Raw genomic sequence first — 24,495 nt, 5'->3', positions numbered from 1 at the left:
TTGTCGTGTTTGTAGTGATAGTTGTGGAGTTTTTGTTGTTGTAGTAGTAATAATTGCTGTTATTGTAGTGGTAGCAGTAGTAGCTGTGGAGCTGTTCTATTGATAGCAGTAGTTATTTTGGTAGCAGAAGAAGTTGCTGTAATATTAGTAGTAGTTGTTGTTTTAGTAGTAATTGTGGTTGGAGTAGTACTTGTAGTTGTCTTTGTGGTGGAAGTAGTTGCAGCAGTATTAGTAGTTGTTATTGTTGTTGTGGTGGTAGCAGTAGTGCAGTTTTACTACTGTACTACTACTACTACTACTGTACTACTACTGTACTACTATTACCAGTAGTAGTTGTGGTAGTAGTAGCAGTTGATGGTGTGGTAGTAGAAGTAGTAGCTCCAGAAGTTAAGATAATAAGGTTCCTGCTATTTCTACGTATTTTTCTTAGCTCCAGAGATGTTGACATAGTGAATTGTACTTTTCCTCTTAATCCCCGGCCGGACCGGGTCCTGGGGCAGGATTGGACCGGGCAGCAGAGCCCGGGCGGGGGGGAGCGGGGGCGCGGGCTGCAGCTGATCCGGATCCAGATCCGCCCCTCTAGGCGTCATAGTGCCGACAAGATGGCCGAGGATACGGGACCAAAGTGAGGGAGGAAACAAAAACACTGGCGAGTGTTCCGCGGCGCAGACGCTGGGGCTCCAGGAGGAGACTTTCTGTGCGAATAGAGGGCGGGGAGAGGGAGCGGCCTGCCCGCGGAGGAGTCCCGTCCGTGGGTGGAATGCGGAGGAGCCGCGCTCCGAGGCGGCTAGCACCCAGCGCTGGTCTGCTCCTCTGCGTCGGCTAGTTAGCAGGCTAACGATGTTAGCTAGCTGACAAACGTTAGCAAAGAAACGAACACACTCGGTAGGGGGATGACTCTGCGCAACAAAGAACCACCGGTTCTTCTTCTCCTCGGTGGATTCGTGTCCACTGTGGTGGCGTGACGCCCTGGCACGCCGGATATCTATCGCAGCTCCGCCTGCAAACAGTGTGGATGTGTTGTTAGCTATTAGCATTAGCCAGCTCCTGTTAGCTTGCTCAGCTGTTTTGGGTGACCTCGGGGGTGTTCCGACTCTGAGGGGGGTGGAGAACTCCTTATTTCTCCAGGATCACAAATCCTCTTGTTACCGAGTGTGTCTCACGGATAAAGGGTGTTTTTAAGTTGCTGTAAACTATTAAGTCGACACGGACGGACTGTAAACATTAAACAAGCCGGTGACGTCCCGGGATCACGCCGTCGGACGAGGCGGAAACCGAGGCAGCATCGCCATGGCTCACTCTCCCGTCCAGGGGAGCCTGCCGGGGATACAGGTAAGACCCAGCCGAGCTTGACTTCTGTCTGCCACCCAGCCGCTCACTTCTTTGCCAGGACAAAGTGTACGCTCCGCGGCTCCCTGCTGCGGCTCTGGAGAAAGCCCTTAAACACGGGGTGGCGGAGACGCAGATCCGTAAACAGCATGTGTAGCATCTCAGTGTGAGGACACCAGCTGTGTGTTGTGACCTTGCAACATTGAATTGACGCTTCTGTCAATAGACACATTGCAACTCTTAATTTAGATGCTTTAACTATCATGCGGAAGTCCCCCTGCTCTTGAAGAAGGTGCCTTCACCCCACAGTGAGTGGGTTTCTGCTACCGTCTCCAGGACCATGATGGTGGAGGTCAGAGTCCCTGCTGCAGGGTGTCTTATCTGCTGCACAGGGTTATCTGTCAGGAGAACGAAGGGGTCAAGGAGGTCAACCTTCCAGTGCATTTGAATCTTTGAACACTTCAGAGACCTTAATGTTCAAGGAAGTGTCGGGCTGAAGTCCTACCCCGAGATGGGTGCGTCACCGCAACCTTTGTCCTGTCCAGCAGTGGCGAAGACACGTTTGACAGGCACGTGATTAGCCCAGCATTAGTGTCATACAGTATGTGACTGAGTGAACAGGTCTGCATCGGTCTCCAATCCCAAACACTGCTCTGTCTTTGTGCAAAATTAGCTGTGTATGACGCGTCGTGTCCAGCGCCATCGTCCAAAAACGGAAATTCACCCTTCTCGTAAGCAGAGATATTTGTGTGCAACAATAAATCATGCAGTGTTTGGCACGCCGGCGCCGGGGTCTTTCCCCTCTGGAGTTTATCATGAGGAAAAGTTGTTTTGTCGTAGGATTTCCTCCCTACTTGACCGCCATTCATCACGGAGGTCTAAACGGCAGCTGCAGATTGGTTGCTCTGTGGGATGTGAAGGCGTCCATGTGACCTACAGATCTGTGCTTGCAATTTACATGATGGTGATTCAAAGCCACATGAGGAAGTTGTTTCTGTAAACAATAAACTATTATTGACTAATCCAGGCAGAGGAGCATGGTTTTAAGGAGGCGAGACTTTCTTCTGTTTCGCCTCAGCTCTCCTTGGCATGCCGCTAAACCATGCATTATCTTGACGTCATGACTTTGCAATGCGTGACCTTCAAAACATTGTGGCATTGATAAGAGGGACCCCCAACTGCACAGATGTAGATTTCAGGCCTTTCTCTGCAGGCCTTCACATCAGCGGGTGCTCTTCAGAGATTCTGCAGGGATTTTGCCCAGTATTCAAACTCCTCAGGACTCTGAGCGCAGCACCAGAGGAGCGGTCCTGCTGCAGAGTAAATATGCAGCAAAGGAAACCCTCACCGCCACAAGTTTAGCACTCCAGCCTTTATGTGCACACTTTTTAAATAGTAATAAAAGAACAAAAATATAACAATATAATGGGAGCAATGGAATAAATGGCATTTTGCTTATTTAACCTGTCTATCACTTGAGTCACCAAAGGGAAGCACGATAAGGTTGTGTTTTTATGTCAAAAGAGGCTGATAATTCAGACTTAACTGGACTCCTGAATAGAAAATGAAGTTGGTACTTCAGAAAATGAAATAGTCCAGGACCCCTTCATTTAAAAAAGGCAGTTTCTGACTGAATGGCTTACAAAAATACAAAGTTGCCACCTTTGCTATTCTGCACCTATGAGCCTTCATTGGGTCCTCATCGTCAGACGGTGATGTCAATCATGAAATTCCACAGTCAGTTAGCAAGACAATCTTAAGAAAATCTCTGGAGTGTGTAGGGGACAGCGGATAAGGTGTCGGCGTGGCAAAGGGCAAGTTCACTACATGAGATTGCAGAGTATTTTAAGAAAAAACAAGCAAAGGAGGTTGATTTTGGCTGTGCCTGATAGGGGTTTCACACCATAAGCACAGCCTGGAGAGACCAGTCCTCTTACCTAATTTCCTGTGGCTTCTCGTGTCTACACACACATTTGCAACTTAACGCTACCGCTGCAAGGTCCATGTCTGTGCAGCACATCTTCACCCAGCCTCAGTATCTGTCGCCAGAAGCATCTTAAACTTGCACAAAGTCAACCAATCTCTATCCCTTCCTGAGCATACATGTTAAGGCTGTGCCATCCAAGTTTATTGTTTTGTTGTTTTTTTTGTTACACACCAGTTGGGAGTGGGTGTGCAAACAGAGCATCCTCAGGTTGGATGTCCGTGGCTAAAGAGCCAAAATGGGATCATGACAGCGATCCATAGCTGCAGGATCCCAATAAGATCTGACGACTTCCTCCCGTTTCACAGCAGGGCCATAGAATTCCGTCCAGGATTGTGATTTGTGTGTATTAAAATATGCTTTTAGTCGGCATGATGCTCAATAGTTACACCGTTTCCCTCTTGTGCTTCTGTGTCCCTTCCTCTCTGTGTCCACACACACACACACACACACACACACACACACACACACACACACACCCACGGTGGTGTAGTTAGTGAATTAGTGTATCCTGTAAGAATGCTACCCTGCTGCTGTTTCCTATTTATCCCTCGACATTCAGCTCTTTTCATACGTTCCTTATTTCTTTTCCTTTTTTCAAATTAAAAACAACCCCCCACCCTGAACTGCCGCCAGAATGCCAAAGTGGACCCGGAGGAGCTGTTCACCAAGCTGGAGCGCATCGGCAAGGGTTCGTTCGGCGAGGTGTTTAAAGGCATTGACAATCGCACTCAGAAGGTGGTGGCCATAAAGATCATTGACCTGGAGGAGGCCGAGGACGAGATTGAGGACATCCAGCAGGAGATCACGGTGCTGAGCCAGTGCGACAGCCCCTTCGTCACCAAGTACTACGGCTCCTACCTGAAGGTGACATGTGCTGGGACAGGCTCTGAGTTTGGATAGGAGAAGGAAATCCAGTTTCTTTCAGGACAAAGTGGGAAAGGACATGACAGGATGACTTTTCCCCACTTTGCTGAATAATTATCTGACCGAGGTGTAAATCCAGACCGCCAATCCAACAGCTGGCGAACAGTCAGGTGTCTAAACACAAGTTATTCTGTGTGTTATCCAAGATGGCCAGAGTTTATGTGGCTCAAGGGTCAAATAATTATATAAAAAAATAATTATCATACAATATAACAATTTTCTTCCTGTCATGACATAAATGATTGAATAATGCCTTCTGTTTGTCTCTGCTGTTCCAGGACACCAAGCTGTGGATCATCATGGAGTATCTAGGTGGAGGGTCAGCTTTGGATCTGGTGAGTGGTTTCCTTAGGTTGCTCGCTCCACCTCTGATCTCAGGGATGTCAGCTGAGTTAGTCCAGTGTATTTTAGAACCAAGCGCCAGTTCAGTTCAGACGTGCAACTCTACAACTGTACCTGCCTCAGCATCAGCTTTTAAAAGAAAATCACAATTTCGTAGATCCCGTGCATTTTGACACGAGGTCACTCAGGCTGTTGGAGATGAGCTGTAATCCGCCTCTGTATTTAAATTGTCCTCAGTATCTGTTGTTGCCGTGGTGTTTCTCAATGGCAAGACCTCAAGAATTTTCTTAGGAGTAGGGGAGTTGTCAGGGGGGGTTGACGAACCGGACCAACTGCCAGCCTTTGTCCCTAATTTACCCTTCCGTGTCTTCAGTAGTATCTGATCGCCTCCGCTGACTGTCGGGTCATCTTGGTTGAAGCGTAATTCTGATCTTTGCAGACATGTTTCTCAGACCTGCCCTCAGAGCTGATAGTCTGTTGTCAACACCTCAGTGAGCTCGCACTTCTGCTCAGCTGGTATCCCGGCTATAACTTTACAAAAAAGGACAGATGTTTTCTAAGACCTCACTTTTAACACAAAGTATGTGTGAGTGAGACACTCATTAAGATGTGTCACCAGTCCGCGGGAGGCGGACTAGGACATAAAACTCAAAGAGAAAAGAATTTTTCTGCAAAGTGGTCATGTTGGCCCAGTATCTGAGCAGCGGTGGGCTGCTGCAGGCCATATCTCCACACACTGGGGTTCCCATCCATGCTCCTCACGCCTCATCATGTTGTGTTTCTGTTCCAAAGATGGAGCCCGGCGCTCTGGATGAGACCCAAATTGCCACTATCCTGAGAGAGATCCTGAAGGGGCTGGAATATCTGCACTCGGAGAAGAAGATCCACAGGGACATCAAAGGTGCTATTCTTAAAGGCAGTGTGCTAACTCTATAAGACCGCGAGGAAATTGTGCTTAAATGCTGCACCGCTTCGCTGAAATGATTTACAACAGTCTCCCTGTGTTATCAATTTAATTAGTGACACCTGTGCAAACGCTCTGGCTGCAGGCGCAGCATGCTGCCTCTGTGAGCAGCTGGCCATCAGGCGCCTTCCAAAGCAGGTGTACTCCCACTGCTGTCATGCCTCGGCCACCCGTCTGAAAGGTCATGGAGGCTGAAAGGCGCAAACAGATCACTGCGTCTTATCAAAATCTATGCAGACAGATAGACTGGCACCCTGTTGATAGGGTCTGCAGGCTGCAGCTCTGTGCAGGACGTTCATCAACTATATGAATCCCGAAAGCAGCAAAGGTGTAGCTCAGGGGAGCCCAATTCATCGAATCTGATCTCCCTGTCAAGAGCAAAGGGAGCTCTGGTCGGGGGAATAATCACCATTGCACAAAGGTGATTGCATGATGTAAAAACAATTGTGTTTTGTAACACAAGGCCAAGGGTCATCGCCCATGCTGCTGCATCATCCTCGCGAACACAGCATTTAGCTAGCGGCTTCCACTTTACCTTTACTGAAGAAAGGGTTTGAAAACAAGTGTGGGAGCCAGAACAATGAAGAAAAACCAAAATGCTGTGATGCTACGGAAACAATATATATTTTAAATGCAAAGTACATGCTGAAAATATCCAAAGTACTAGATGACTGCGGTCATTGTTTCCACAGTCATAGAATCTCTTCTTTGGTCTGATCCTGTGTGTCCCTGAATCCTCCCTGTCTTTCCCTCCGCAGCCGCCAACGTGTTGCTGTCCGAGCAGGGCGAGGTGAAACTAGCCGATTTCGGCGTGGCGGGGCAGCTCACCGACACCCAGATCAAGCGGAACACTTTTGTTGGGACGCCTTTCTGGATGGCCCCCGAGGTCATCAAACAGTCGGCCTACGACTCAAAGGTGAGGCCGGCTGCTGCTCCGGCGGTCATAATAATTGGCCTGTGGTGGACGGATAGGAATAGCTCCCCGCTCCAAAGCTCCCCACAGGGATTTCAGAACAACCAGTGAATCATGCCAACTGAACATCCTCAAGTAGATGATTCAAGAGCCTTGGGGACATTCCTGCACATCCTCTATTGTACGTTTATTTTTTTCACCCCGGTCCCTGGAGGGGACTTGAGATTTCCAGTTATGGTCTGGTTCCTCCCGGGCTGGGGGGTCAGAGATAGAGGACCTTAAAAGGCCAAGATGGGCTGTCGCAGCAGATTGGTCACATCCAGCAGCCAGTTAGGAACAACACCGTGGGATTAAGGGCAGACGTTATCTGTTATTTATTATCACTTTATGTAAAATTGGCGTCTTCTGAAACACAGGTCCCAGTGAGAGCCTAGATTTAGAATCACGTAAACCTGTGCTTGAATATTCTGATAAGTTGTTGAGACAAAGGTTTGGAGGGACAGTTTTCTTCCATTTAGTATTTCTTTTTCTTGTCCAGTTGTTGTTGTTGTCATCGTTGTCGTCATCGTCATGGTAATGAGCCGTCTCGGCATGATGCAGAAGGATGTGGAAAAACTGACCTTCACAGGTGACTCACGATCCCATCATGGTGAACACCGGCATTTAAGATCCGTTATAACCTGCCACGGCCTGGTCAGTGTCACCAGGAGCTGCTGCTAATATTTGCCCTCTGTGTCTGGATTCTTAAACGCTCTAAACCAGAAGAGCAGACTTGCACGGGTAGGATTTCCCTCTCACACCATAATCAGACTTGAAGACAAATGTAACTTTCCATGGTGAGCCAGCAGGTGGCAAGATCAGTCTTCAGACAGGAGAGGGCAATCACCAGTTCACTTGAGGTGGAACCATGTTTATTTTGCTGACTATATCCATGTCTCTCGATCTGCTGTTCACTATAGCAGCTCAGTAGCTTCTACTGATGGGTTCATGGGTGGGTTTGCAGCTGCAGATGAGTGAGTTGACCCTTTGTATCGGCACTGCTGCAGGAGAGGCACGGGTGGTCTACTGATAACAGAAGCATGCAGAGATGTCACCAACTGAGCTGTGACTTGATGATTGTGACCGCTACTGTGTATTTAGAAGATCCAGCCTTTGTCAGGTCAGCAGAACCTCCAGGTAAACATAAAACAATTGTGGACGTGTATGACTGCAGGCGGACATCTGGTCTCTGGGCATTACCGCCATCGAGCTGGCCAAAGGAGAGCCACCCCACTCAGAGCTACATCCCATGAAGGTGCTGTTCCTGATCCCAAAGAACAACCCACCCACGCTAGAGGGCAACTACAGCAAACCACTCAAAGAGTTCGTGGAGGCCTGCCTCAACAAAGAGCCCAGTTTTGTGAGTATCTGGTTTATGTCTCGGATTATGAACCCCAGCGTTTACTCACCACCGCCTTCTCACTCCCCACAGAGGCCAACCGCCAAAGAGCTGCTCAAGCACAAGCTGATTGTTCGTCATGCCAAGAAGACGTCCTACCTGACCGAGCTGGTGGATAAATACAAGAGATGGAAGGCGGAACAGTCCAGAACCACAGAGTCCAGCTCCGACGAGTCTGACTCGTACGTTTGTCCCCTCTCTTCATATTGTCATGAAAAAATATTCACGTTATTCAGCCTCCGGGAGGACGGGTGAGCCTGCAGAGAAGAACTAGGGATTTAGCATCTCCCTGTGAAACAAAAAACAAATGGAGTAGCATCATGTTCCTGTGACATTCCCTTGACATGTTATGTGACATATTTGTTTGCTGCTTTGATACTCATTTGAAGTGATGAGCTGCTCCTTTAAGTGTTACTGTGGCGACGAACACTGTCCGTGTGAAACACGGCGTCCCCAAGACCCACCACGATCATCCATTTTGAAAGGGTCTGTTGTCTTCTCTCCGATCAGAGAACATGACGGCCAGGCGTCGGGAGGGAACGACTTTGAAAACGACGACTGGATCTTCACCATCAGAGAGAAAGACCCCAACAAGCTGCCCAACGGCGAGGGGCAGTCAAGATCAACGGAGCAGGTGAGGACGCCGAGCAGTATTGTGCACGTACAAATCTCTGTTTCATGGCCGATTTAAAAACCGTCGACCTCCCACAGACAGAGGACATTCCAAGGAGGCCTTATTCACAGAGCCTGGCCAGCGTCATCTCCCCTGCTCTGGCTGAGGTAAGAGCCTCCACCTTTCCAGCGGACGGAGGTGGAACCGTGAGCTCAGGTGTTCACATTCCTCTGTGCCTTGTGCCTCCCAGCTGAAGGCCAGGCAGGAGCAGGTGAACGGAAACCCTATGGTGCTGGACGAGCTGAGAACAGCCATCCTGAAGGCCGAGGAGGCTTACCCCAGCATCTCCGACTCCCTGGTTGCTCACATGGTCCACAGGCTTCAAAGGTATCTCCTCCTCCTGGGATCGGCCTCCGGGGATGTTCAGGCTGAACCCAAACCCAACATCTCCCACTCACCAGCTTCTCGTGTCCCTCCTGTCTTGCAGTTTCTCCAAAAGCAGGACGTCCTCCTCCCCATAGGGCGGCTCTGAAATCAACCCTGCTCTCTGGGCCCCCCTCCCAGCCCCCCCGCCCATCCCACCTGTCCCCAACCCCCCGCCCCAGAACTGTCAAAGACTGCAGAGAGGTTCTTTTAGGCACTGACAAGAAGTTCAGATAGGGTTGATTTTGGACCCTCGAGCGATGGGACCTCACGGCTCAGAGCGGCTCCACTGGATCTTGTCCTCTGAGGAGATAAAGACCCCCCATCCCCCTCTAATCCAAGATGAGACTTCATACCACCGCTCAATGCAGGTGTCAACCCCCCCAGAACCTCTGAGAGCATGCTTGACAACCCTGCAGGGATTAAGTCTTTGTGTGCACGCCGTGCTCCTGCACGTGCCTGAGGATACCAGGTAGGTGGGCGCCTGTGACAGGCTCCGCCCCCACACCGCTCCCTGTCCAGGCCAATTGCAGCATTCTTAATGAAACCTCAGGTAAAGTGCTTTAAGTGGACGCTGTCCTCCTAGGCGGCGAGTCGGGGTGGGGTGGGGGGTGGGGCAATGCTGTACATGATTTGTCAGTGCAGGAAAAGGATCACTGTGTACAAAATGATCATGCTCATTTTGTAGATACTGATAAAAGTAGATATTTAAAAAGATTTCAGAGAAACTGCTCCGACTGACAGAACAGGAAATGCCTTCTCCAGACACACAGCTCATCACATCTCACCTGCTTCGGTTCTACCTGTCAGTTCGGCTTCTGGCCAGCGTCGGGATCACACTCGCGCTCATCAATGACCCCCCTGCCCCCGTGCCAAAACCTTTTCCATGTTCGACCACGTGGTTTTGAAACGACATGGTCTTCAGTCCAGCCTGGATGTGTTTTTTTGCTGTCCGGTAAACACGAGGAGTAGGAAACGGTCCAGGGAAGTTCTAAGGAATCAGCCATCTAAGCGCTAGAGTCCAGAAAAATCTGGCAAAACATAGAGGCCTGACACAGGCGCAGCTGCTAATATCAATGTAAAGCTACTGCTAGCATAGCAACAGCCACGTTTAGATGTTCACTCTGACCCATCAGGCCTAAGAGTCCGTCACCCCACATCCAGATGTTAGGGGTGTCTGCGAGGCGTCTTAGCAACCTGTAACATCATGTTTGAAATGAAACCAGTGCTCCAGGTGAGCTGGCACTCACCGCTATTTTTATTGTTATTATTTTCAGCCTTTTTCCAATACGGTCGTCTCAGGCCGCAGAAGATCCATCAACAGCAAGTATAAAACATGTTTTACTCTTTTTACTCTTCCAGCAGCACTAAAAAGCACCACGCGGTTCCTGTCAAAACTACTAATCCAACATGTAGTATGAAGTAAATACTACTATAAAGTCCAAAACAACAAGGAGATCATCATCATCTCCCCTCCAGGCTCTGTGTTTCTTGCAGGTATTAGGAGCAAATTCAGTCCAAACATCTGCTCACCAACTGGGTGATGGACATTAAGCCTATGAGCTGCCTTCGCTGTCTCGTAGTTTAATTAGTTACAGCGTAGCGCCAAGGCCTAGAAGATGGCGTTTGGGCCCAGCAAAAGCAGCTGGCCGGCGGGGGGCGTGACCTTTGGTGAAGGTCACACAGAGCGGGGGGTGGACGGATCCTGACCGCGGTGACGGTGACCCCCGCCCCTCCACATCACCCACCCACCCAGCACTCCTGCTCATTTTGATTTAAAGCTGGAGGCCTTATTTACGTTCAGCGGCTGTGACATCGCTGCCGAGGAGAAGCGAGAGAGATCAGTGTCATCAAGGAAGAACACACTTGTTTACAACATGGATAACAACACGGGGAGGGGGGCGAGACCGAGAAGTATTATCCTTCCTTTACTTGTAACTTAACCTTAGCATTACTTAGAAGACGAGGTGGAGGCGGTGGAGCCAGAGATGGCAAACGCCACGCCTCCCACCTCACCACCACGTGCCATTTCCTCCCTCCTGCTCTCACTACAAAATCCTAATCTGATTTGCACCTTTTTTTTTTCTATTATATTTGAATTACAGATCACTTTTTTTTTCGTTGCACTTTGAAAGTGTGTCAAGTATTTAAAAGAAAGCTCCGCAGGAGGATGAGAAAACCACCGGTCGCTAATAGCCATGATTTACTATAGACGTTTACGTAAGAGCTCCACAATTTACTACTACTGTGCTAATGCAGCAATAATGTTGAGAAGTTGCATCGCAGCGCACTTATCGACACAGGGATCGAGTTAAATTAAGAAATATCTGATATTTTTGTAACCGCAGAGTTAAGTTATGAATTATGGAATGCTTTATGGATATTGACACCCGCCCTCAACGCGGAAAAATTAAAAATCGATACCTTACAGAACAACAAAAAAATCACAAAAAAATGGAAAGCCTATGCTATGGAACTAATTACAACAACACGTGTACATCTGGTCTCTATCATAGCGGACAGTTTATAGTACTGTATATAATCTTTGCTTGTGTCATTTGAGAAATCCCAAGTTCAATGTAAAGCTTTCAAAGTGACATGAGAAATAAAGATCTAATGCTAATACCTCGGCCTGACGCCTGGCTCCATCATCTCACCTGCAATGCTCTCCATAGGTTGAAGGCAAAGCACCGAGCGAGATCTTCTGGACCCCTGCAGGCTCTGCTGAAGAGCTGTGTAGCTCATTTGGGTTTGTGCCCTAAAACAATTTTGCACTCTGACCTTTTAGCCTGGAAGGTGTTTGAGGGTAGGAGGTAAGGGAAGTTTAGAAACACGTCGTGTTCTGATACTGGCTTTGGGATTTGGAAAGTGATGCCTCTCTGCTGCATACCCTGGGACACAAGTCAAGAACCTGCACCTTCTCAATATTTTTTTCTGACGTCATTGCAATTTCACATATACTGACCTTAATAATAGCAAAGATATTTGAACGACGACTTACTGACATGAAGGGGAGATGTAAAATCCACCTGTCAAATGTAAAATCCACCTATAAAGGGCCTTTGTCTGGAGTGGGACCAGGTGGGTGGGTGAATCTCCTCAGCACACCAACCTGCAGCACCAATCACATGGTGAAGTTTGGAGACCGGCGCAATCAGACCACAGTTCTGGAGAGGCCACACCGGACACCTTCCACCAACCATCAGTGTGGCTGTTGTGGAGAGAGTGAGGAGCACCAAAGTCATGGGGGTGCACATCGGTGAAGAGCTCTCCTCGAGCACCAACACTGTCACTGGTGAAGAAAGCACAGCAGCACCTCTACCTCCTCAAACTCGTGCGAGCCAGAGCTCCCCATCATATGCACAGTCTTGCTGCCACAACTGTGATAGAGGTCTCAGAGCCTCCATGCCTGCTCCACAAGACTCAGGAACCACGTCATCTACCAGGCTGCCAGCATGCTGAAGACTCTCCCCACGCTCCCATCCCCTCCTCTTTGAACCCTGACCTCCAGATATACTCTGTTTTTGCTGTATCACAGGAAGATAGATCAAACTGCTGTTTTTTGCACTGCATAATGTATACAGAAACCTCTGCTGCTATTTGTTTTATCTTATTTTATTTTATATTTTAGTAAACCTTCTTATCTGTTGTGCATGTTATTGTTTTCTTATTTTGTTGCACTCCGAGTAACAACGATATAAGTCTTGAATCCATAGTGTTGGAAAATGTCTTGTCTTTGTGCTACGGATTTCTATTCTATTACTGTAAGATAGTGAGACCCATCTTCTTCATGTGTAGACCTTGACAATCAAGCTGCCTTTGACTTGTAGCTGATCCCCAGAAGACATCCCAGAGGTTCTTTCAAGGGTCAATGGAGAAATGGTCCTGTTCCACCAGTTTCTTCATCCAGGCGCCGAGTCCGGCTCTGCAGAAAGCTTCTAGGAGGCTCTGCTTGGCGCCTTGGTACTCAGTCGCTGCCTGCTTGGCCTGGAGGTAGGTGGAGGGCCGGGCCGTCCTGATCCGCAGTCTGGAGGAGAGCTGGAGTAGGTGGAGGAAGAAACATCTGTATGACACCTGAAAGAGCTTCTGGGGATTCAGAGACTTGAAGAAAAGGAGGCGAAACTTTGGTAAATTCTGTTCAGGGCATTACTGGTTCATCATCACTGTGAATGATGGGCTGAGTTGTGAGATGTCTAAATGGCCATGTGAATGGCAGGTAGAATGGTTGTATGTCTCCCTATCTGGCCCAGTGATTGGTCCAGGGTGAGCCCCGCTCTTCACCTAGACCAGGGGTCGGCAACCTGCGGCTCTTTCATCTTTACACTGAGGCTCCGAGTGGCTTGGGAAAATAAATGATAAATTTTCAATTGAAGTGTATTTCATTTGTGTTAATTCCTTTTTTTAAGTTTTAGTTCTAAATTGGAAGATTACTGTGATCTTGAAATATTAATACAATCATATTTATTATTTTTCGCCGCTCAAAATAACGTCACACTCGCGGAAGCCGGTATGCCTACCAGCTGGTAAAGTCCCGATTTGCAGATGCTGTGCGCAGAAGTTCAGGAGCATAAGTCCCATATACCAGGTAAAATAAATATTGATGAAGATATTTTGCAAATATTTATTTTTTATTGTTTACTGACACAGTGATTTTTTCACGATTTATTTTTAAAATTCAGGTCAAGGCTCTGCTACACGCTCTGAAAGCCCAAAGCTCAAAATGAGTTCATTACATAAATAAAATTTAATTTTCTCCGTCATATTTGGTGAATTTCAGAAGCAACACACTACACACTTGTTTATACAAAGTGTAAAGGTAATAAAAAAGCAATATATACAGTGGTACCTTTATTTTAGACGTCAAAAAGTAATTGCGGCTCCCAGTGTTTCTTTTCCGAGGAAACCGGGTCCAAATGGCTCTTTGGGTTGTAAGGGTTGCCGACCCCTGACCTAGACAACTGGGATAGGCTCCGCCCCTGTGCCCCTGACCGCAGGATAAGCAGTATAAATAATGAATGAATGAATTCCATTCAATGCCAGACACAGACTGGCTCCCTAATCCTAACCACCATTACCAAAGTGGGGACCCTAAAAATAGTTTATCTGAATCTGGCCTGCCCCTAAATTATCTTGAGTGGGGTTTCCAGCAGCACCACTCCCAAGCTTGTCTGACTTTTGATTGAAGAGATTGGTTTAGCATAAGATTAAGACTGGACCTGAGGTTAGGGTTAGGACTCTGATTAATGTGGACTTTCCATTAGTACTGGGACCAAGTTTGTGCTCCATTAATTAGATGATTGGCACTAGATCTGACAGATTTAAAAAAAAGTGTATCAGGGTTAAGGTTAGGTAAGGCGGTGATAACCACCAACACCAAAGTGGCCATCCTCTAAATTGTTTATCTGAAGAATCATATAAGACAGAGTGATGAGCATTGGATCTACCTCCACATTGTCTTGGGTGGACTTTCCAATGATACCGCTCTCAAGCTTGTCTTACTTTGAGTTAGAGAGTTGGGTTTTCGGCTGGAGATACAGTTGGGATTAGAGTTCTGGTTAACCTGAACGCTAAAACCTTGGATCTGGCATGTTAAAATCAACCAAAACATCTGCCCCTTCGCCATGTTACCTGGCAGTACAAACGCATCCAGCGACTGTACAAAGTGTGTTTGCAGAGTCGGGATGGTAATCCCAGGTCGTCTTTCCCTGTCATTGCATCCACCACCTCCAGGCCTTGGTCCCCTAACGTCCAGTTGGCACTGAAGTTGGGGGCTTTTCCTGGCTGGCGAGCTTCTGCGTTACTGATTCCTACAGAGCACAGAACATGTTAGAATTTTGCCTGAGGGTGCCAGAGCAGCCCCTATGGAATCCTAACCTGGACCCTTAGCTGTCTACAGAACATACTGCTGGTGGTCTGAGGGCCCCATCGGGGCTAGAAACCTAGAAACTCTTCACATATGAAGAGGAAGCAAGTTCTTGATCTACCTGTCTATGGAGATTCTCAGTCATCCAGGTCAGGGTTAATTCTTGTTAAAATGTTTTTTTGGTAACTGGATTTGAATTTCTTCCCTTGAAGATGTGACCCCTTTGAGAGGCTTCTTCAGTTCAAAAAGGACTGCAGGGAGTTTTCCATACCTGCCAGGGTTGGGAGTTGGTCTAAGTTGCGATGGCTTGTTATGAATGGTAGAGTTGTTTTGCAGAAACTTGGTTGAAGAGAGTTGTTGTGTTTCAAGGGTGTTGTTGGGGGGAACAAAGGTACAACTTCTGAGGTCTTACCTAAGTCACAATGTCAAAAGGTACTGCTACAAATCAGGTAGTGAAATAAAGGACTGGCTTGGTTTCAGTGGTGGATCTTCCTGGGTGGTTTGAAGGTGCAGATGGACCTGCTGTGGGTGAGTGGATCTGTCTAGGGGTGGATCCCAGAATGGCGTCATTTGTGGATGAAAGTTCGTGCGTAAGCACCCCTCGTCTATTCAGAGACGGTTTCTGGTTTTGACAAAGATGACTCCAGATCCACTGGAACTGAAGAAGCCTCTTGAATGAGAGGGAAGAAATTCAAGTCCAGTAGCCACAGAAAATATTTCAACAAGGATTCTGCCTGTATAGTTTTTTTGTCTCGCAGAAATCAGCCGTTCAAATCCGTCTCACCGCTCAACAGTGGTCTTCTCAGGGCAAAGGGCGGGGGCAGCTCCCCCAGGTTGGCCACCCTCCCGTACACGGCTCTGGACAGGTGGCCAGCATGATACAGGCTGCCCAGTATGATGCTGGAGAAGTAAATGGGCTCTGTGAAGTAGGTGAGCAGGGAACCCTGGAGCCCCAGCACGTTCCACCTGTTTGGGAAAGGTTGAAGATTTTAGTCTCCTGCAGGTCGGGAGTTTGGATATGTCTGATTTAGATTTGTCTGGAGGGGATCCAAAGAATACAGTCCAAAAACATATAGAGGGTTCCTTGGAGATCTCATGTGAATGACAGGGTGACTGGTTGTTTGTCACTGTATGACCTGTGAATGAGAGGGTGAATTTCTATACATGACGTGTGATGACTGAATGTTGTGTGTCTCAATGTTACATGTGAATGAGTGAGTGAGTGAATGGTCGAATGTCTATATGACGCTTCTTTTTCTCCTTTCGGCTTTTCCCTTCTGGGGTTGCCACAGCGAATCAGCCTTCTCCATCTAACCCGATTCTCTGTATCCTTCTCTCACACCAACTACCTTCATATCCTCTCTAACTACATCCATGAATCTTCTCTTTTGTCTTCCTTTAGACCGCCTGCCTGGCAGCTGCAATTCCAGCACCTGTTTACCAATATATTCACTATCCTTCTTTGCACATGAACGAAAGATCTCAGTCTGGCTTCTCTGACCTTCCCTCCAAAACAACTAACATGCTGTTCCTCTGATCCTGTCCATCCTGGTCACTCTGAAAGAGTGACTCCCATTCCAGCCTGCTTGAACCTGTCTCTTCACCTCTTTCCCACACTTTTCGCTGCTCTGGACTGTTGACCCCAAGTACCTGAAATCTTCCAATTTCTTGATCTCCGCTCTGTGTAGCCTCACCATTCCACCCAGGTTCATCTCAATCAAACACATTTACTCCGTCTTGCTGCAGATAATCTCCATTCCTCTCCTTTTCAGAGCATGCCTCCACCTTTCTAGATTTTCCTCATCGTGTTTTCTGCTCTCACTACAGATCACAATGTCATCTGCAAACATCATGCTCCATGGAGATTCCTGTCTAACCCCATCTGTCAGCCTGTCCATCACCATTGCAAACAAGAAGGGGCTCAGGGCTGATCTCTGACAATGTCCCACCTCCACCTTGACCTTCTCTGTTACACCTACAGCACACTGCACCACTGTCTCACAGCTAGCATACATGTCCTGCACCAGTCTAACATACTTTTCTGCCACTCCAGACTTCCTCATACAATACCAGAGTGCCTCTCTTGGCCCGTTGTCATATGCTTTTTCTAGGTCTACAAAAACGCAATGCAACTCCCTCTGACCTTCTCTGTACTTTTCTATTAGCATTCTCAACGCAAATACTGCATCTGTAGTACTCTTCCTAGGCATGAAGCCATACTGCTGTTCACAAATGCTGACTTCTGCTCTCAGTCTAGTTTCCACTACTCTTTCCCATAACTTCATTGTATGGCTCATCAACTTTATCCCTCTATAGTTGCTACAATTCTGCACATCCCCTTTATTCTTAAAAATAGGCACCATCACACTTTGTCTCCATTCTTCAGGCATCTTCTCACTCTCTAAGATCCTGTTGAATAATCTAGTCAGAAAATCTACCGCTGCCTCTCCTAGACACTTCCACACCTCCACAGGTATATCATCAGGACCAACTGCTTTTCCACTCTTCATCCTCTTCAATGCCTTCCTCACTTCACTTTTACTAATTTGTGCTACTTTGTGGTCTACAATAGTCCCCTCCTCTACCCTTGCCTCTTTCATTTTCCACATTCATCAGCTCTTCAAAGTACTCTTTCCATCTTCCCATCACTCTTCTAGCATCTGTCAATACATTTCCCTCTCTGTCCTTAATCACCCGGACCTGTTGTTCATCCTTTCCATCTTTATCTCTCTGTTTCGCCAACCTGTATAGATCATTCTCACCCTCCTTACTATCCAACCGAGTGTACAAGTCATCTTACGCCCTTTGTTTTGCCTTTGCTACCTCTATCCTTACCTTTCGCCGCATCTCCCTGAACTCCTGTCTGTTCTCTTCAGTCCTCTCAGTAGCCCACTTCTTCTTTGCTAACCTCTTTCTCTGTATACACTCCTGCACTTCCTCATTCCACCACCAAGTCTCCTTATCTACTTTCCTTCCAGATGACACACCAAGTACTCTTCTACCTGTCTCCCTGATAACACTAGCTGTTGTTGTCTAATCATCTGGAAGCTCACCCTGACCACCTAGAGCCTTTCTCAACTCCTCCCTGAAAACCATGCAACACTCCTCCCTTTTCAGCTTCCACCACTTTGTCCTCTGCTCTGCCTTTGTCCTCTTCATCTTCCTTGTCACCAGAGTCATCCTACAAACCACCATCCTATGCTGTCTGGCTACACTCTCACCTACGACTACTTTGCAGTCACTGATCTCTTTCAGGTAACCTCGTCTATGTTCCTGTCTTTTCTGGAAAAAAGCGTTTACTACAGCCACTTCCATCCTTTTTGCAACATCTACCACCATCTGTCCCTCTGCGTTCCTATCCTGTATACCAAATCTGCCCATCACTTCTTCATCCCCTCTATTAGCTGCACCAACATGCCCACTGAAGTCTGAACCAATTACCACTCTCTCATCTCTGGGGATATTCTGCATCAATTCATCTAACTCATTCCAGAACTTCTCCTTCTCCTCAAACTCACATCCCACCTGTGGGGCATAGCCAACAACAACATTGAGCATCACACCTTCAACTTCCAATTTCATACTCATAAGTCTATCTGACATTCTTTTCACCTCCAGAACATTCCTAACAAACTTCTTCTTCAAGATAACTCCATTCCTCTTCCTGTCAGTACCATGATAGTACAACTTAAAGCCTACTCCTAAGGTTCTAGCCTTACCACCTTTCTACCTGGTCTCCTGTATACACAGTACATCTACCTTCCTTCTCTGCATCATGTCAACCAACTTTCTACTTTTTCCTGTCATAGTCCTGAAATTCAAAGTTCCTCCTCTCAGTCCCAGACTCTTGCCTTTCCTCTTCTCTCTCTGCTTCTGAACACGCCTTCCTCCTCCCATTCTTTGACCCATAGTATCTCTATTTCCCATGGTACTTTGTCAGTCATCGGTACCAGTGGCAGCCATTATAAACCCGGGCCTCAACTGATCTGGTATGAGATTATTAGGTTTGATTCGTATTTTTGGTTTTTGAAAAGTTTTACGCCAGATGCCCTTCCTGACACAACCCTCTGCATTTATATGCATTGGGACCAGCTCAGGAAGACACTGGCCCACGCCACCCTAAGGCTGCATTAATGTCTCTATATGACACGAGTGAGTGAATTTCTCTATCTGACATCAATGAGAGAGTGAATGGTATGTCTCCATATGACATAGGAGTGAGAGGGTGAATGATAGTATGTCTCTATATGATGTGTGAATGAGTGAGTGAATAGTTGCATGTCTCTATATGTGTCCCTGTGATCGTCTGGTCCAGGTTGAATCCCGCCTCTCCGCCAATCACAGCTATATTAATTGGCTGGGATTTGGACGTTAACATGGTAAATACCTGGCGATCTTGTCGCTGCAGGACATGCCAAGCAGCCTCTCGCCCTGAAGAACCTCGTCCCATGTCTGAGTGGTGTCTCTCCGGCACACTGGGACAGTTCCCTCACCAGACTCGACTTTGGTCCTCAGCTGCCCACGAGCCCTCCAGCTTGGGTGTCCGTCCTCCTGACCTGTGGGGACACCGACGTACGGGGAGTGAACATTATCAACATCTAGGCCCTGGTTGGTTGGTGTCAGATCGTCTGGGAGCAACTGGACTTTGTTTTCCCTCCTCAAAGATGTTAACTGTGACGCTAAAGTGTAGAGCAGAAGAAGTCCGCTAGTCCACCTGGGCTGAGGTTCAGGTGGAGTCACCTGGTCTGGTTTGGTTTGCGGACCTCTCCAGGTGGGTTAGAGGTTTCAGCTGGATCTGCAGGTGTGTGTGTTGATATGTTTTGTTTTGTTTTGGCGTTGTATGTAGGTGGAAGGTCAACCCCAAGACCCCCTCCTCTGTTAGGCTCAGGTTGACCAACATGCATCTTGGATTCCTCTCTCAATCAACCTGTCATCTGTTGGCAGGATGTGGATGTTGTTGTCCTTAAACTGAAGGACCTTGGGGAGGAGAGGAGGAACATCTTTGAGGAGAGCAACCAAGTCCAAAACTCCAGAAGATCTGACAAGAATATCTGTAAGTATGGATGTCTGAATAGGGTTCCAGGAAGCCTGATGAACAGGTGTTCTCATGACAGCGTTATTAGGAGGTCAAGGATATGTTGACCTTGAACTTCCGCTGTCTTTCAGATCATCACCACCTCCTTTGGGTTCAGGAGGAGGTTCCTCGCGGCCGTGCTCACCCTCACAGGCCTCGTGGGGCGAGAAAATGCGGGCGTCTCCACAGGGTGATGTGCTGATGTACAGGTGGAACTGAACATCCTCCCTCAGCCGGAAGCCTCGGCCGCCGTCGCAGCCGGAGAAGATGGACTGCTGGTGCTCCTTACCGCTGGCGCTGCAGGAACCCTCGTAAGGTCACACGAGAACCAGGTTCTTCTACACCCCCTCCTTCAAACTGGGACTCACCTGAGGAGAAGCTCCAGTTCAGAGTAGAGGAACCTGATGAGTGAGCGGCGAGCTAGGACTTCGGCGTGGCTGTCATTGAGCGCCAGGCCTCGGCCGCTCAGATGCTCGCCACTGATGCACTTGGTTCCTGTGGAGATACAGATGACCCTCGCTGCCTCCATGCCCGCACCTGGATGGAGATCAATCCAAGGATGTTGGGAGGTGGCAACGGCTGGAGATGGTGGAGGATCAGAAGCCGTACCTTCTGTGAGGACCACGCCAGCCAGGACCTTCCTGCGAGAGTGTGGGGATGCCAGGCCGTCTGTCAGCTCACTGAACTTCTTCAGAACCAAACCGGAGACTGCGTCCGCCATCTCCTGGTGTGAGGACGAGGGGGTGGAGGAGGTTATCGTGAAGCACTGAGTGGTGACAGCGACCTCCCGAGTCTTTTAGGTTACCTGCGGCAGGTGGAGCTGCTGCCCCTCCCTCAGAATGGGCTGCTGGGATGGCGCCCGCTCCGGCACCACATGGAACAGGGCGGCAAGGGCAGCCTGCGCGGCCCGGGCCTTAGCCAGCCTCTTGTTTCGCCCAGAACCCTGGAAGCTCTCGCCACCTATCGTCACGGAAACCACAAAGCTCTTGGCGTGGCTCTCTCCACTTTCCGACAACACCTCGTACCTGACGCCGGCCTGCAGCTCGTTCAGGAGCATCACGGGGCTCTTGGGGGTGGCAGGGCGGGCCAGAGGCCGTGCCAGAGGGGGAAGGTCACCAAACATCACGCCAGGGAAATAGTCCAGGTCAGAGGTGAAGTCCAAGTGGGGCGGTGAAGTCCTGGCCGGTGGTGCCACAGCATGCAGGGCCTCTTCCGCTGCGCCCAGCTTGGCTTTCTTCTTGGTGGGACCCGAACCCTCGTAGACCCGGCCGTCAACCTCCACCGCCATGGCGAAGATGGGCGCATGCACAGGGCCCGTCCGGGAGCGCAGCTGGAAGTGTAGCCCAGGCCGGACCTGGTTTAGCAGCACCAGGGCGTTTATGGGCTCTGGAGGCCTCCTCCTCCTCCGGGGCCTGTAGGGATGGGGACGCTCCTTTTCACGAGCCACCGCAGCCGCTGAGTAATCTTTAGCGAATTCCGAGGTCCGATTCTCCTTCACGCGAGCACCGCCCAAACCTGCAGCAGTACATTAACTGCAGTACTATGAAGTAGTACTATGAAGCAACCACACAGAATTACTTGTGGCTATAGAACCTTTGAATAGAAGGGCTATTGTTAACACCTACTTTATCACAGACCTGAGATAAATGCAGGCAAAAAGATAAAAATGTCATGGAATAATACTCACTCATGGTGTCACTCTCACCCTCCACCACCTCCTCTGCGGCCCACAGAGGGGTTGGGATTCGTCCTCTGGCCGGAGCAGACAGATGGGGGGACGGATGGACGGATCCTGGCCAGTTCCATCCAATGGTCGGAGAAACGTTGTTCAGTTAAATGATAATATCAGAGAAATAACAAGAATTTAAAGAATAACATGACAGGAATCAACTGTGACCTTGTTGCTGTGCATGACAGACAGACGCCTCTGCTGCTTCTCTGAGCAAGCACTCTTCTCCATTTCATTTTTAATATTTATAATTCTAATCTAATCTGACTCTAATGAGCAGGCATCTTTGTTTTTTCTCGTCAGCGTTTGATTCCTGCCAACAGTAAAAGCTTGAACGAACGGACGTGCTCTCTCAGGGTCACAATCTGGATGAAAAGCCTTTATTTAATTCACTCACAAGAATTTTTTATCTTCTTTTAAATACCGACGGTTCACTGTTTTTCCGGTGTCCATCTTAGATCTGCAGGGATATGGAAACATCCCTGAGGTGCAGCTAGACAGCCGCGTCCATTGAAATACGAATAAAAATGCCTTTTCATTTAAAGTGCTGCGGAATGTCTGGAAAACACCACACCATTAATCGGCCATGTTTTTCGTCACAAATGAAAATCACCCAAATCAATAGTGTTATGAATGTGTAATTGTGTTATTACATCGTAATAGCGTTATGTACGTCATTTATCTTTTTTTATTACCTTCATTTAATTTAATGTCAGAAATACTGTGTGAGAGAAAAGTGTCTGTCATTTATCTATTTGAAGTCCCATGATCAGTAAAATACACAAACTCAACTGACTTCTCCTCTTTTGTGATAATGTAATAAATGAATACATCATTAAATTATTATTAAATTGTTAAATAATCAATTGATTGTCTACAGATTAGTGCTATGAGGAGAATTGCTGGTCATTCTGTGTAATTACAGTATTAACGGCGGTTGTTACAGAACAGGAGTTTTGTTAAATCTATAAAAACAAATGAAGAATTGAAAAGTTACCAATTTCGATGTGCAGTTCGATAAGGAGTACTGAAAATTACTCACGGTGGCTTCCAGACTAGTTGCAGGTGTGCGGCCGGTAAAGCGAGCGCTGGTGAAGCGGCGGCGGGTCCGGAGCGGCTTGCCTGGATGCCGAGACCGGTGCACCGGGCCCGCCCCGGGAGGAGGAGCCGACACACCGCCGGGGAGGAGGAGGCCTTCTGCCGGCCTAAAAGGGGGCGGAGGGGTTGCAGACAATTCTGAGGACTAGTAGCTTAATCTTTCAATACTGATTATACCTTAAATACTACTATCACCCTAAAAAGTAATAATATCATAAATACTAATAATCACCCAGTTCGAATCATCCCCTAAATACGAAAAATATCCTAATACTCATAATCCCTGAACACTAATAAATCCCCAATATATGAATCATCCAGAGTACCAATAACTCCCTAAATTTTGATAATCTTCTAAATACTGATAATGTCTTGAATAGTACTAATCCCTCTAAATACTAATAACCCCCTAAATACCACAATTTCCCTGAGATGTAATAATTCCCCAAAATAGTGTTAAGCACCTAAATTCTAGCAATACTAATAACAACCTGTGTACTACCAACCCACTCTTAGTACTTGTAATCTCCTGAATATCAATACTACTAAATACTACTAATCCCTGAGTATTATTAAACTTCTCCTTTGCTGAATTTGATATGTAAACAACATTAGATACTCCAGGCTCTTCAGCGACACTCTACGTTCTCCAAAGACACTAAATCTGCTCCTGGGTGATGCAAAGTCCGACTGAGATATTCCTCAACAGGAGCTCCTATTTATTTATTCATTCATTAATTCAAAATAAAATAAATCTAAATTAAAATAAAAACCTCTGGAATGAAAGAATGAATGAATGAAAGTCTCTCAACAAAATAAAAGCTCCTGATTCTGCCTGGGAAAATAACATTAGGGAATAAATGACTTCCCATCGGATTATCCTGGATTACCGGAGGATCATCTCTCCACTCGTCTCCTCAAATGGAGAGAATGAGCCGGAAAACTTATCTGGCCTGAATGGGTACGTTTGAGAAGCTGTGTATCTACAGGGCTTGAGAGCTTTCAGGTCACCGAGGAGCCTCACGGATCATGGCCTCTTCCAGGGATCCTCACCCGTAGTCTCACTCGGGTAGGTGCTCGCCACGTTCTGCAACTATTCTTCTTCTGACTTCTAAAAGCTGACTGAATCTCCACATCTTGTTCTTGGAGCATCTTTCTTCTCCCCAACTTCTCTCTTGATTCCCTCAAGTGAGGCCTCAGCAGGTGTTGATGATCTTACGTTGGACAATGATCTTCCAGAGGTCCTCTTCCTCTCTGTAGAGGGAGACGGCGCCAGACAATGAGCTCGGGTTTCTCTTCATCCACACATCCGTTATTCATGAGTACTAATGGCTGTCGCAGCACCGGCCCATGTATTGATTAGGTTCTTATTTTCCTCCAAACCCAATCAGCCAGAGCTTCCTGAGGTTTCACCTTCTCCACCAGGATCTCCTTACACTCACACTGATGAGTTCAGGAGACGGGATTCAAACACGCTTGTTGGTAAGGTTGGCGGTTAGATTCCTGGCGTCGAATCCCAACCCAGCCGTCTGAGGACACTTTCAACCTGGACCGAGCTCTTTGAGACGATCAACAGAAACCCAATGTTTCCCCAGGAACCTCGGACAGACCCAAGCTGGATGTGGGCGGCCTTCTGCTTTGTTCGGGTGAGAGCGAGAAGGACAGACAGGAGGTGGGAGGCACTAATGATCTATTACTAACACCAGTGGCACCAACAGTTACAGGCTAATAGCTGATCTGATGCAAAATAACTTTAATATCGATCAAAGAAATAATAATACCAATAATAAGTATTCTT

The 24,495-nt window shown here is 47.7% G+C and overlaps 2 protein-coding genes across 2 annotated transcripts; one reads left to right on the top strand and one right to left on the bottom strand.

Moving 5' to 3' along the window:
• The first annotated feature begins 712 nt into the window (after nucleotides 1-712).
• Nucleotides 713-11,558, top strand: LOC147233241 (serine/threonine-protein kinase 24-like). Its single transcript, XM_086147849.1, has 11 exons — nucleotides 713-1,332; nucleotides 3,950-4,180; nucleotides 4,519-4,575; nucleotides 5,375-5,483; nucleotides 6,305-6,462; nucleotides 7,673-7,858; nucleotides 7,931-8,079; nucleotides 8,408-8,531; nucleotides 8,609-8,677; nucleotides 8,761-8,897; nucleotides 8,998-11,558. Exons 1-11 carry the CDS (start codon nucleotides 1,291-1,293, stop codon nucleotides 9,029-9,031), a joined length of 1,296 nt encoding a protein of 431 aa, XP_086003975.1. The 5' UTR covers nucleotides 713-1,290; the 3' UTR covers nucleotides 9,032-11,558.
• Nucleotides 11,559-12,794: 1,236 nt separating this feature from the next.
• Nucleotides 12,795-21,158, bottom strand: LOC147233240 (double-stranded RNA-specific editase 1-like). Its single transcript, XM_086148519.1, has 8 exons — nucleotides 20,676-21,158; nucleotides 20,480-20,594; nucleotides 20,239-20,407; nucleotides 20,016-20,167; nucleotides 19,184-19,352; nucleotides 15,581-15,762; nucleotides 14,562-14,740; nucleotides 12,795-12,971 (listed from the first exon to the last, which is right to left on the bottom strand). The coding sequence occupies exons 1-8, from the start codon at nucleotides 21,156-21,158 to the stop codon at nucleotides 12,795-12,797; spliced, it is 1,626 nt and encodes a 541-aa protein (XP_086004645.1).
• Between the last annotated feature and the right edge of the window lie 3,337 nt (nucleotides 21,159-24,495).

This window comes from Fistularia commersonii, chromosome 6 (assembly GCF_037954325.1).
Source record: "Fistularia commersonii isolate RoL2024-O1a breed Wild chromosome 6, RoL_Fcom_v1.0, whole genome shotgun sequence".
Lineage (NCBI taxonomy): Eukaryota > Metazoa > Chordata > Actinopteri > Syngnathiformes > Fistulariidae > Fistularia > Fistularia commersonii.
Note: the sequence above shows the minus strand (reverse complement) of the source record. Positions and strands in the feature narration are given on the sequence as shown.

Bases quoted from the DNA above. Each gene is read 5' to 3' on its own strand.
- LOC147233240 (XM_086148519.1), bottom strand. From the start codon at position 21,158: ATGGCGGTGGAGGTTGACGGCCGGGTCTACGAGGGTTCGGGTCCCACC. The intron at 20,168-20,238 runs GTGAGTCCCAGT...GGGTTCCTGCAG, and splicing joins GAACTGGAGCTTCTCCTCAG to CGCCAGCGGTAAGGAGCACC. The intron at 12,972-14,561 runs GTAACATGGCGA...CACCTACTCCAG, and splicing joins GGATGCGTTTGTACTGCCAG to CTCTCCTCCAGACTGCGGAT.
- LOC147233241 (XM_086147849.1), top strand. From the start codon at position 1,291: ATGGCTCACTCTCCCGTCCAGGGGAGCCTGCCGGGGATACAG. The intron at 7,859-7,930 runs GTGAGTATCTGG...CACTCCCCACAG, and splicing joins TCAACAAAGAGCCCAGTTTT to AGGCCAACCGCCAAAGAGCT. The intron at 8,080-8,407 runs GTACGTTTGTCC...CTCTCCGATCAG, and splicing joins AGCTCCGACGAGTCTGACTC to AGAACATGACGGCCAGGCGT.